Source organism: Oryzias latipes, chromosome 14 (assembly GCF_002234675.1).
Source record: "Oryzias latipes chromosome 14, ASM223467v1".
Taxonomy (NCBI): Eukaryota; Metazoa; Chordata; class Actinopteri; order Beloniformes; family Adrianichthyidae; genus Oryzias; species Oryzias latipes.
In genome coordinates this window covers 27,519,358-27,532,476 of record NC_019872.2, presented here as the reverse complement: position 1 = coordinate 27,532,476, position 13,119 = coordinate 27,519,358, and the positions used below count along the sequence as shown (strand labels likewise).

Genomic DNA, 13,119 nt, shown 5'->3' with positions numbered 1-13,119 from the left:
GGTTTGGGTCGTCGTTGTTTCTATGGTAACAACCCTCACCAATCAGGAGTGAGCTTGTTGGAAGGCCACACTCCTACCACTTGAAAGCAGGCTACACAGCCAAATGTTTTGAATGTTGGACGTGGGGACAGGCAGGCACCACCTACTTTAAAATTGAGGCATCTGGTTGGTCGGTGTATAACTTATGATAAAGAAATAATATCATGAAAAAAAAGAAAATTATCAAGTACAAGTTAAAAAAGGTATCAGAGCAAGAATGGCTATTCTGGCCAATAGAATGACTGAGTAGCAGCTGTTTATTTTCTCTATTCTCTATTTCTCAAACAGGAAGTCTTATTTTGGGCATTTTGGCTTCTTGGAGCCAGCAGACACTTCCTGTTTGGAATACCAGGGGGGAGGAGGGGTTACCCAGTCAAAACCTGCCATCCAGGATTTTGTTAGAACAGGGTTTCTATCTGCCCCGTGTCTTCAGGAGACAGCTAAATACAGCAGGGTGTCATCAGCATAGCTATGAAAGCTGATCTCCTGACATCTGATAACATTCCCAAGAGGAAGCATGTAAATTGAAAAAACAAAAGGTGGCCCAGGATGGAACCTTGGGGTACACCTCATTTCATTTCATTTCATTTCATGGACCCCAGAAAAGTGAGCGTCCATCTTCATCTTCACCTCGCCTACAATGCCTACAATCAAATTAGTTTATCATTTATTGGGTCATTACTTTATTAATCAAATAATCGTTTTTCCCATTCAAATACATACACATTAGTAGCTGCTTCAATGCAAATAATTTTGTTAGATTCAATTTTAAACAACATTTAAGACGTTTGAGACATTTAAGACTCAGTTCTTCATTTCCTCAGTAATATGATTTTCAACTACCAATAATCAGAGCAATCTTATGTTTGGACTTTCTGTTTCAAATACCATGTTCTTACGGAAGGACATCATGAGCGTAGATGTTTATTGAGAGACACTAAATGTAATTGTCAGCAAACCTTTTGGCACGCTGGATGAAACGGATGCCAGGTCCGGGGAGAAGTCTTGTGAAAGTCATCTGTGAATCACACGGAGACTGGGCTCCCTGGAGACCTCTGATTAATACCCTGCTGTGGTGGACGCCGCAGGACACATTGTTGAAAAATGTCGTCTTCTCCTGGAAGAAAGCTGCTGCAGAGATAAAAGCCTGTGAAGACCTTTCTGGAAACCCATTTTCAGGTGCTATCTGTTATTTTTCTTTTTAAAACAGATGGATCACAGAAGTATTTTGGGCTGATTCTTCTGTCTGTTCCTGTGGATATTGGCTTTACTTATTTCTCTTTAAGTTACGCCGACAGGCTTCGAAACGGCAGCACTTTTCCATGATTGCTTCTCCTTTTTTTCATCGATTTCATGGAAGCTGTGTTGTGGTTACATAAGCTGCTATTCAAACTTTTAGCAACAGCGAAAAACCGTCATTTGTCTTTCTTCCTTTGTCAGTTTTGAGGCAGTAAAAAAGTTTGAAATCATCACTGAAATGACCTCATATGGTAGTGAATTTATTAGCAAGCTGTTGGGGGTTTGTTTTAATATTTTCGCGCTTTTTTATCACCACCAAAAACACATTTGAAATGGAAAAGCAAGCCTTTAAACTGGGTCACAGAGAGACGGGAATACCACGGACGTGTCCGTCATTCAGACACGGGAGCATAGCTCACCGTACCGGGAGAGTCTCGGAATGATCTCATGAACCCAGACACGGAGACGTGATTACCGATGCTTTTGTAGAGCTTTTTAAAATAAAAAATCTGATCTCTGATCAAATATCCGTGTCTACCATGCATTGTGAATGTCCGCAATCACACCTATGTAGCGATCAGGCTAACAACAGTTGGCAGTAGCTCCTCCAACACCAACTGCTGATGAACAAAAGAGGAGCGGCTGACGTGAATTTGACCAGCGGGAACCGTCTGCTGAGTTCTAATCACACCTGACTCTCATTCACTCATCAACCACAGCATACTTAAGCTCTGCACTGAGCATCACTCAGTGTAAAGTATTGTTTGTGCCACTCTTCCTTCATTATCGAACGTTATATCTGGACTTGATCTTCTGTCTCCTGACCCTGTTTGCCTGTCGCCTGCCCTGACCTTCGCCTGGATCTTGACCACCGTGTCTCTCCTCTGATGATTTCATGCCTGTTATTGACTCCTGCCTGCCTGACCCTGATTTAGCTTTGTGGACTTGTAGCTGAGCTAATAAACCTTCTGCATTTGGATCCAGTCGTCTTTCCTTTTCTGGCCACCGATCATAGCTTCACATGAGTAAGTAAGTAAGTAAGTAATTTTTATTTATATAGCACCTTTCACAGAGAGCGACTCACAAAGTGCTTCACAATGTTAAAACAATATAAAATCAGAAGCAATACCCAATAAAATGCACACAGGCATATAAACAAGCATACAGGCAAAAGTGAACACAAGTAAAAGTCAGTTAAAAGCTTTCCTAAATAAAAAAGTCTTAACTTGAGCTTTAAAACACTCGACTGAGTCAATCTGGCGCAGAGACAGGGGGAGGTCGTTCCAAAGTCGGGGAGCGACTGCCTGAAAGGCAAGGTCTCGCCTATGAGGAATTATTAATTCTCTCAAAATGGCTGCTTTCCTGTTGGTTTTATCTCCAAAGCAACCATTTCATTTTTTGCTCCCCTGGGGGTGACGAACTGGTCCATGCAAGTTTTTGAAGAATCGCACTTTTTTGGATTTTCTTGGCAGCTGAGATCTTTTTTTGTTAACAACACCCACATTCCTAACATGGTCATGTCACATTTATATCATTTTGTTCAGCTTGAACTTACGATGTAGGCATTAGAATTTCACAATATTCCAGTAAAAAATCTGCAAGCAACAAGGGGGGATGGCCACGATCCAAAAACCAGCAGAAAGGTTCATGTGAATAACTCTAAAAACACTCTTATCCATTGAGCAATTCAACTCAAAGTTATTGAAATTATTTTGTATTTCTAATGAATTTAAAAAAAAAAAAGCTCATCAAAAGCCAAACACAGACATAAGTCATCTAGAAGTGTTACAACTCCCATGTGAGCTTGGCCTGTGATAACCTTTCAGTCCAAAGCAATAAAATAACTTTGCATTGGACGCATGATATTTGCTACACAAGTAAATCAGCTTGAAACGCAAAAAACAAAAATTGTGTGGTTGCTATGAAATTATCATCATCCAATGCAATTAATCTTTGCACTTCCTCTTGCCGTGCACACAGGCTGCAAACGCTAAAAAACCAAACGTCTGTCATCGTAACTGTGCAGACAAGTTCAGATAAGTGACAGCAGCAGAATTAAGACCGAATGAGTTGAAGTGTGAAATGGAACAAACTGGCAGAATGTTTTCACCCACTCTTGATTAGCCTGTCGTCGTTGGGCCGCTGTGCTCTGCGCATTCAGCTTCTTATCGCCTATATTATGTTTTAAAATAAATGCAGAGTTACAGAAGAAGCCAGGAAATATTCCCTCTATCAGCAGTTCTGCTCGTGTTGCTGCTTAATTGCATTTTTCTGGGTTTTATTAAGGTTTTAGAGAAGAAGCCCTGAAAGTCCTGTAGATGTTGGATTTATTTATTTTTCTAATCTCATTTAGCAGTTTTTCTTTTGTTTATAGCATTTAAATTAAGTGTATATACTTTTTCATGTGCTTACGGGTTGGATATTCAGGATTTTTAGCTTTGTAAAAAAGTAAATTTCAAAGAAAGAATGCAAAGCTATCAAATAAACGCATAACTTACCTCAAGACCTTTTTAATCTTTTATGCTTTAGGGTACAAAGTAAAAGTGTTTTTTATGTATTAGTTAGGAGAAGATATTAGATTAAAAAAACAGGAATGAATCTACAGCTTTTCACTGTAGTTTTATTTTTTTGTGTTAATTCACGCTGACTTCAAGCATCCACGCGAGTGTCTTTTTCTAAAATGACAAAACACGAAACGCAGACATTAGAGAGCAATTGCTGCTCCTTTTCTGAGACGGCATTCACATTTTTTTAAAAGAAACACGTGTTTTCTTCTAAAATATGGTGAGGTTTACCTGCATTTAAGTGTTTTTTAGGGATTTGTTAAGTGCACACCTAGAGGAAGTGAATGTTTTGTGTCAGAAGCTTGCAGAGCAAAGTGCTGCTGTTTCTGTCCTAAAGTCTTAGTTTAGTTTAGTTTAGTTTAGTTTAGTTTAGTTTAGTTTCAGGTAGTGAGCGAGTTTCAATGGACTGAAGGGGAAACTTAAAAAGGATGCTCATCTGCTTATTTTTAACATCCTAAGTTGTCGGTGTGCCAATTTTTGCGTCAACACTCATAAAACCCAAAAACAAATTTAGACAAAAGTCGTGATTGCAAACGAAATCTCCATAAAAATATGTCATAATGCTACAGGTGTGGCTGAACGTCGCCTCCTCTCCGTACATTTAGCAAATGAACCCTGATAAGGCCATTAACTCATCATCCACAGAGGAAACCGCATCAACGAGCCAATCAGGGAATCCAATCAGTGCATCCAATTAATGCGCATTCAGTCACAAAATGCAGGAGGAACAAGTGTGCATGTTTACAGGTCTGTGTGGTGGTGGTGGTGGGGAGGACTCTGGCAGAACCTCTGAAGTTTTCTCACTGCATAAATCCAGTTTTATGCGACAAGGAAATCAGAAGAAACAAAAGAAATGGATGAGAAGTCCCACACGTCTTCTGATCTGTTTTCAAAGTGGTTGTCTTTTAATGCTGACGATGATCTCATTCGTAGACCACATGGAAATCTTCTGTCGTTTTCCTGGACATAGTTCCTGCAGAGCGGCAGGAAGTTCATTAGAAATTTGGATATGAGTTGTGGGCGATAATGTTGGTGCGGAGCAACCCCGCCCCCCTTCCCCTCCCCACTGGGAAGCACAGCAGGGTGCCTAACCCGAAACTACGGCCCGTCCACCCATTTGACCCGGACCCCCTGCACAATACCATAGAGAACCTTTTTTTTTTAGGCTGGCCACGTGATCAACACTCATGGAAGCATGGAAAACGGAATCCCTGGTATTGTTTCCTCATAAAGCTTATTTTATCATAGTAGGTTTAGGGGCTGTCATCTGGACTTGGTTTTTAAAGTTGAGGACGTTTCACGTCTTATCCAAAAGGCTTTGTCAATTCTGAAATACCTGGGAAAAGAGCTGGTATATGTGTGCTCATGGGGGAGGAGTCAGACCTGAAAATGGATGGTATTGTCTACTTAGAATACATGGTTGTGGGTCGTTAGGAGTCCTTTGTCCTCAGTTGGAGTAGGGGAGACAGTGGCTACCCTCCCCAACCTGATCATCTCTTTTAGCTGTTCATGACCAGGTGAAACTGGTTTGGTTTGTTTGTGTTTCAGAACGCTGCTGTAGATGCAGTTTCAGGTCTAACTTCTCCCCCATGAGCATAAACCTACAGAGCCCGTGTCCTGACATGGAAAAAAATCAAATATGTCTCGTTGCCACAAGTAAAATTTCGTTCCCACAAAATAATTATTTAGGTCGCACAACTTACTAAATAATTATTTACGTCATAAGTCATTAATAAACAGGTATTGCTGCTTCGCCTACTGGACTTAGCTCCTAGCGTCATAAACACGGATGTGAGTAATATTTGGATTATAATATTTGGATTTAGATACTTTCACATTTCTGTCTCTGTGTGTCTCATTACATTGCATGGAAGACACATAGGATGTTTGAAGATCAGATTTATTTATTTTAAAAAGCTCTGCAAAAGCATCATACTCGTTAGCATTCACTTTACATCCAAGGGCTAGTAGGCTACATGCTACCTAGCCTATCATTTGTCCTATTGTCTATGAACGCATCATGTTACGGGGCCACGGTAATTGGTCGAGATGCATTATTGGTTATGTGGGATGCATGATGGGATACGTAGCATGTAGCCTTCGGATGTTAATAAATAGACAATAATAAATAGATCACTCTCGTTTTTATTTTTCCCCTTTTGAACGAATGTGGGTCACAGAGACACGGAAGTAGCAGAAAGTGGCTTTTGCGGCCGGACGGAGAGCATACCGGGAGTCACAATGGGACTCTCCACTGCCCTGGGCTTTAATGCTATTCAGACACATCGTCACGCCTTTTTTTTTGTTTGTTTTAACGACAAATATGACATCACACATTTCCCAAAGTAAAGACCTAATAAATATGAACATTTCATAAGAATCCATTGTGTTCTGCTGAGGAAAACTTGGAGGATTTAAAATAAAGTTTCCAAACGTTTTTCACTAAAGGACAAACCAATCAAATGCAATGCATTGTGGTCCATATTCACCAACCCAGTGAGCAGTGATGACACTGGATTTTTTACTTGCAGATTTGGACACCCTCTAGCTCTAGGAAAAACTAGGAGACCAAAGACATTTTTTATTCAAAACTCTTACACAAGTTAGCTAAGTAAGGACCTAAGTAAAGCTAAATTAACTTCTGTGGTAATGTATCCCAAATGTGATGTCCGTGCATGTGAACGCCAGGTCTTAAGAGGTTAAGATAAACAATCTTTGTATAAGTTGTGATATAAATTTTAAAAAAAGTAGCTTATATACATAAAATTGTAAATTCCTGCAAGAAATCTAACAGCCGTTTTCCTAAACAGTAAAATAAATGATTTTAAAAGAAAAAAATGTGAATTTATATTGCATTTTCAAAGATGGTTAACTTTTGGTCAAACTGAAGGAAAACTCTTGTGATGGTTACGGACCTGCGGCAGCTTCTCCTTTGCTTCTTTGGCTTGAAGCTTCTGGCGGTCTGTTTGGAACGGCTCCCCTCGCCCCAGCTGCCTTTTGCCATTCTTTTTGTAGGTCATTTGATCGTCCCACGCTTGTTAAGTGACATTTGAACGAGCTCGCGCAGACATTTTTGCCCTCTGATGCTCCAGAGGCTGCAGTTTGACCTGCATCTGATGAACCATCACATTGATTTGAGTCGTTGAAGCATCTGAATGCTCTCTTCATCTCCTCTCAGTGAAGTGAGAACTGCTTTTGACTTAAACCTTTACTTTAAGCACTTTGGCGACTAAGTGCTTTTTATAAATACATGTATTCATTTAAACGACCGTCTAATCAGCGCTTAGTTAATTAGAAAAATGAGATGAAAGGATGTTTTTGTTTGACACTTAAATTCACGTGATTGTCAGGAACGTGGCCGTAATTCCCCCATCTGGTTTCTCCTCCAGGTCAACAAGACAGAAGACAAATCTCTGGAGGAACGCGGACGCATCATGATCTCCCTCAAGTACAACACCCAGAAGTCCTGCCTGGTCGTGGGCATCATCCGCTGCGCTCACCTGGCCGCCATGGACGCCAACGGCTTCTCAGACCCATATGTCAAAACGTCAGTGGCGAACACTCTCATACACATCCAGATGGAGACGTACAGTATAGTTGGATCTCACTGGGTAGTCATGGCAACAGGGGAAGTGCCGCCTTTTCACAATAAAATCCAATTAATGGTGATTTAAATGCAAATAGGATCGGACTGGTCATCTCTGCCAGTTTTCTGAATTCACTGGAGTTCTGATCCGGGTGCCGTCTGCGCTTCTCGTGGCAGCCTGGTGTGTTTGTGGTTTCCAAACAGGTTTCGTCGTCGTCAGGTGACATTGAAAAGTTTAAATTCTTCAAAGGAAATTTGACTCTACATTGTTCAAATGCAGCAACAGTTTTTTAAACACATAGGAATCACACGCTAACCTTAGAAGTCGATGACCCAGTTGGTCAAAAGCTTTTTTCTGGTCTTATAAATATCATTGTCAATAATTCAAACCAACTAAAGCCTAGTTTTGGTTTTCTCTCTAAACCCCGACGTTACCGCCGTTTGCTTCACGTAGGAGGACAGGAGGAGATTATCAGGGCTGATACTGAGGCGCAGAAGAGATGGACTACCTGTGATTATCAGCATCATGAAAGGAGCAGAGTGAGAGGCGTCTGCACGCCCGCAATTTGAGGGAGAGTCCTATTTATCACAAACGAACATTTTTCTTGTCTTTCATGTGGCTCGGCAATGAAAGTGCAATTAATTTCCGCGCACACCTCCAGAACAAAAGCAGGACTCCTTTCAAACCGGAGAGGCTGGAAGCAGTTTTTCCTGAGAAAATCTATGTGACGCTTTAATAAGTGACGTTATTAGGCGGCAGGAAATGCACCTGCAGAAGGAAACTAAGCTGCACTGCTGCGTGGAGCTGCTGCCACCTGAGCTGGTGGCGTTTAATGGGGGAGCGGGCTCTTGACATGCATGTGGCGTTCCAGGACATGCATTTAGTTAACAAGGCGGTCATGAGGAATAAGTAATGAGGACTGTAATGGCTTCCCAGTCAATATAGAATAAAATCTACGTGTAGGTTTTAATATTCACACAGAGGAGGGGGTTTTCACTCTTTCTAAATCCTTCGTTAATATTTTTAACTCATTGTTTTTATTGTAAGCGGGTTCAGGATTTACAAGGAAACACATTTGTGGACAGAGTTTCACACAGCAGAGGTTTAAAAACACCTAAATGGGTTCCAAACAACCGTGAAATGAGGATCAGAAACATGATGGTCGTTAGAGAGAAGAGAGGAAGGGGGAGTCTTAACGAGGAACAAACCATTAAAGGTTTCATCTTTTGTTTCAGCTGTGACCTAAATATACCATCATCTGATACAATTTACACAGATGTGTTTCTCAAGAAGGCTGTCTGGAAAAAAAAGAGGTTTAAATCAGCTTTTCATGTGTGGATCTGCATAGGTTTGTGTGTTTGTTTGTGTGTGAATGTACAACTTTTAACTGCATGTTTTTGTTGTGTTGGTACCTTTTGGCCCAAGTCTCACTTAAAAGAGAGATCTCATCCAATGGGACTTCCTGGTAAAATAAAGGTTAAATTAAATATTTTTGTCCAAGTGTGTGTGTGCTTGTTTGTGCATGGATCTGTGTTTGTTCACATGTGTGCTTACATAAAATTGTGTTTTGTTCTCCGATCAGTCCGATCGACTTTCCTGAACTTCCACTTGGACTCTTTGCCTCCTGACTTCTCTGAACGTCTTCAGCTTCTCTTGTCTTAAATAAGCCAGAAACGTCTCTGTAGCCTCAAAGTTTTGACTCTTTTAAGAAGAGCAGAAATGTACGGAACCCCCCCAGGTGCCAGTGATTAAAATAAAATACAATCTGATGACTGTTGCTCAGTCTCTGAGCAGAGCAGCCGGATTTGTGTTAACAGTCAGGTTCAGACAAAATAAAGGCTGATGGTTATTCCAGTTTAAGTTCATCCACGGCTACATGTTGTTAGCACGTACTAACCTAATCCTAACCCTCTTCCCGGGTTTCTTCCGGCCAAGAATAAAGCACTGGCCGCACAGATTTAAAAATACTATAGGTGAGAAGGCACTTAATAATGATCATAACAATAATAAAAGCCAGTTTAATTGATCATCTCGCACTTTTGTTTGTTTACCATGGAACTTGCAAATTTTTCTTCTACGGTCGTACTGTAATCTGACCAGACCAATCACTATTTTACACGTTATCGGACCAACGTACAGCCAATCAAATAGTGTGACGTTCTCATTAGTCGCAGGCCCCTGAACACTTGTTGCAGGGTGAACACCGGTCATGTATGAATCCAAACTCCCAACGGCTGTCTCCGAGCAACGTGTGCGCGCGCACATTTAATCCATGCAACAGTTAAGCAATCCGTGGTACGGTTTAGCAATCCGTGGTACGGTTTAGCAATCCTTGGGTACGGTTTAGCAGTCCGTGGGTACGGTTTAGCAGTCCGTGGGTACGGTTTAGCAGTCCGTGGGTACGGTTTAGCAATCCTTGGGTACGGTTTAGCAATCCGTGGGTACGGTTTAGCAATCCGTGGGTACGGTTTAGCAATCCGTGGGTACGGCTTAGCAATCCGTGGGTACGGTTTAGCAATCCGTGGGTACGGTTAGCAATCCGTGGGTACGGTTTAGCAATCCGTGGGCACGGATTAGTAATCCCAGATTTTTTATTTTAACCACTGGCACCTGGGGGCTCCGTAGAAATGTAATCCTGTAGTTTCAGTGCAGCACAGTCTATTAGCATCCTCCACCTGGTAAAGTTGAGGATATCTTCCATCTCTTGCATCATAACGTGAACACGAACTCTCACCTGTATGCAGGTTTTCCCCGCTGACTCTCTGTCTGCGGTCTCTGTTTTTTGTAGAAGAAGCTGCAACAAAAAACCCAACCAAAGGCAGAAGTGGACAGGGTCATCTCCTTTGATAGATTTCAAAAATAAAACCAAATAAACTGAACTAAACCCATCTTGTGAGAACTCATCTGCAATGACAGAAGCAGGAAGTCAGAGTAGAAGATCCATAAAGATGAATGCGGTGCAATAAACTCTCAAACCTAATAAAAACCTTGCAATAACATCTCAGCTGTAAACAGGTGGTGAAATGTAGCTGAACTGACTTCCATCAAGTAATATGAGGAGTCCTCTGCTTAATCTCATCAGAAAGATGAAGAGTAGCGTCTGAGAGGAGAAAACACAAAGGATTTTTATGATCATCCATGTATCTGTAAGCGTCCCCATAAAAGCTGAAGACCTTTGGAGCCACATGTAATGTACTGTGATGCAACAGAAGTGGTACATGCAGGGCAGTGCCACAGCCCCCCCTTGAGGACAGAACAGAAAAGCAGTTAAGACAAGTGCGGTGGCTCTGCCGCGTTATTCACACCTCTGCTCACCTGTATTTCTGCTTCTCTTCCTCAGTTACCTGAAGCCTGACGAGAACAAAAAGTCAAAGCACAAGACCGCTGTGAAGAAAAAGACTCTCAACCCTGAGTTCAATGAGGTAGAACGTCATCACCTTCCAAATCCTTCTTCATTTTTTCTCCTTCTGTTCCTGAGAAACCAAAAATGTATCCCAATGTAAACTCCAGGGCATTTATGTGGTCAAAGGGGCAACTTTTAGTGCAGATAAACAACTTTTCACCTGTTTTTTTACTGAACTATATTTGTGTAAATTTGAAATACAGGCCATTTTTATTTCTTCAAAAATCAGAGCTGCAATGTTTGGGGAAACGTCGAGCCCTTTTTTTCCTCTCCTCTTTGATTCCATTTATTAATTTTTAGATTAATTGACATAATTGATGAATCCGTTTATGTTTCTACAATCCAACCAGAGCGACCTGTCTGAGCCAAGCTGTTACTTGAATCCACCTATACCATTTATCATAAAAACTCCATTTAATCGCTATAATGCATGCCTTTGAATGTAACATAGTCATGTGACCATCCAGTGTGCTAGAATGTTCTTAGAATGTTCCCTTTGGATTCTTTGGATGTGGAAAAACACCTTAAATGTGAATGGATTTGACATTCATTCTTGTTTACTTGTTTGGACACATATTTCATTTACACCTGATGATCTGGAAGAAATCCAAGAATCTGGAAAACTTCCCTGTTCAGTAGCAGGAATTTCTGTCTGAGTCTCACTGATGGAAGTTTGGACCAAAGATGTTTTGGATCCATTTTAGGTCAGAAAATCTGATCATCAAGTACGCATTTTGATGTGAATCTCTGTTGAGACTAATGGTCACATCTAGAGTGTTCATTGGCTCAAATGTGTCCACTGACGTTGGATACATTTTTGCAGGAGACTTGAAGATTAAAAAACCATAATCTGGGATCATTATCTATTCTCTAGGGCAGTGTTTTTCAACCTTTTTTGAGCCACGGCACACTTTAACCTTGACAAAAATCCCGCGGCACACCAGCATCCCAAAAAAAAAAAAAAAAAAGCAGAAACTCATAGTCTGTTTTGATCTACAGCCCCCCCCCCGGCAATCTGACGTGCATTTTTGTGATAATTGTGGCAGAAAAAGCAGGAAGTTGCAGATGTTTTTCTAAAAGATGTAATAAAAGTTAAGTTACATACAAACTGTATGTTCGTTGTGTTTTCAAGACGTGTAAGAACGACGACTCATTAAGCCAATGCATCATGGGAGATGTAGTGTGAAAACTGCGAGAAAACGGCAGAAAGACTCGCGTCTCTGAGCTTCATGGTTTTGTTCACTTGTTCCACGGTCTGATACCGGATTCTGTGGAAAGCTACACCGCTAAAGACGAGCTTTAGCTGGTGTTTTTGTCGGAACTGACTGAGTTATGAGCTAAATTGGAACAAGGAAGTGGAGACTTTAACCACTTCTGATTGGTCAGACTGATGACATGTGATTAAGCCTTCAAGAATGATTGGTGGAGTCGTGGAGACAGTAAACGCTGCGGGACTTTTCCTTACACAGTTATAGCTGCAGCTATTTCGCGTTACCGTCATTCTTATCAAAATGTCTTTAATAGAATCAAATAAACACAAAGAAAAAAGTATTTTATGATCGTTTATATTCCTAACTACTCAGTGTTTTATCAGGACCTGTTTGGATGAACAAAGAGCTGATTTCCTGGAGATGGGAAATGCTTTTAGATCAGTTAATGAGGGCAAATTTCCGCGGCACACTTGACCATCTCCCACGGCACACTAGTGTGCCGCGGCACACTGGTTGAAAAACACTGCTCTAGGGCCGTTGGCGTGGAAGTAGCCCCACCTTCATATCCCAGCATGCCTATGTTTACACTCCCTCCTGTTAGCTTATAACTCCTTTTTAACAAACCTAAGCCAGTAGCTGCTGCATCACAAACTCCAGCTTTCTTCTGCTCTTGATCCATCAAGATTTGAATTCAAAAATACTTTAATGCTTTTACATTTGTCCTCCAACATCAGAAAACTGCACCTAGAACATGTTAAAAACACCATTTTCATTGAGTCTTTCAAGACTATCTAATGTTCTAATCACTAATAATCTAGTTTTCCAGATTGTAAACGCTTTGTCCTGTTTTCGTTTTCTTTGCAGGAGTTCTGTTATGACATTAAATATGCAGACCTCACCAAAAAGACCTTGGAGGTGACTGTATGGGACTACGACATTGGAAAGTCAAACGACTTTATCGGTGAGTGAATGACTTTGTTTTTCCAAAAATGGTTCATTTGCAGGAAAAAGAACCGAACACTGAAGCCTGAGGAGTTCTGGAGTCGGCCCTGTTTGAAGGAATGTCCGTGCGTAGA

General features: G+C 41.1%; 1 protein-coding gene across 4 annotated transcripts in view; it reads left to right on the top strand.

The window, feature by feature from the left end:
• Positions 1 to 13,119, top strand: part of doc2b (double C2 domain beta) — a 134,955-nt gene that overhangs the window by 114,802 nt on the left and 7,034 nt on the right. For all 4 annotated transcript variants that reach the window (XR_002874578.1, XM_023962298.1, XM_020709165.2 and 1 more), the window contains 3 exons: positions 7,232 to 7,389; positions 10,770 to 10,851; positions 12,908 to 13,004. Coding sequence is in view for 3 of the 4 variants with exons in the window: in XM_023962298.1 (XP_023818066.1) it covers positions 7,232 to 7,389; positions 10,770 to 10,851; positions 12,908 to 13,004 (337 nt within the window). In the remaining variant the exon portion in view is untranslated. The remainder of the gene's footprint in view (positions 1 to 7,231; positions 7,390 to 10,769; positions 10,852 to 12,907; positions 13,005 to 13,119) is intronic.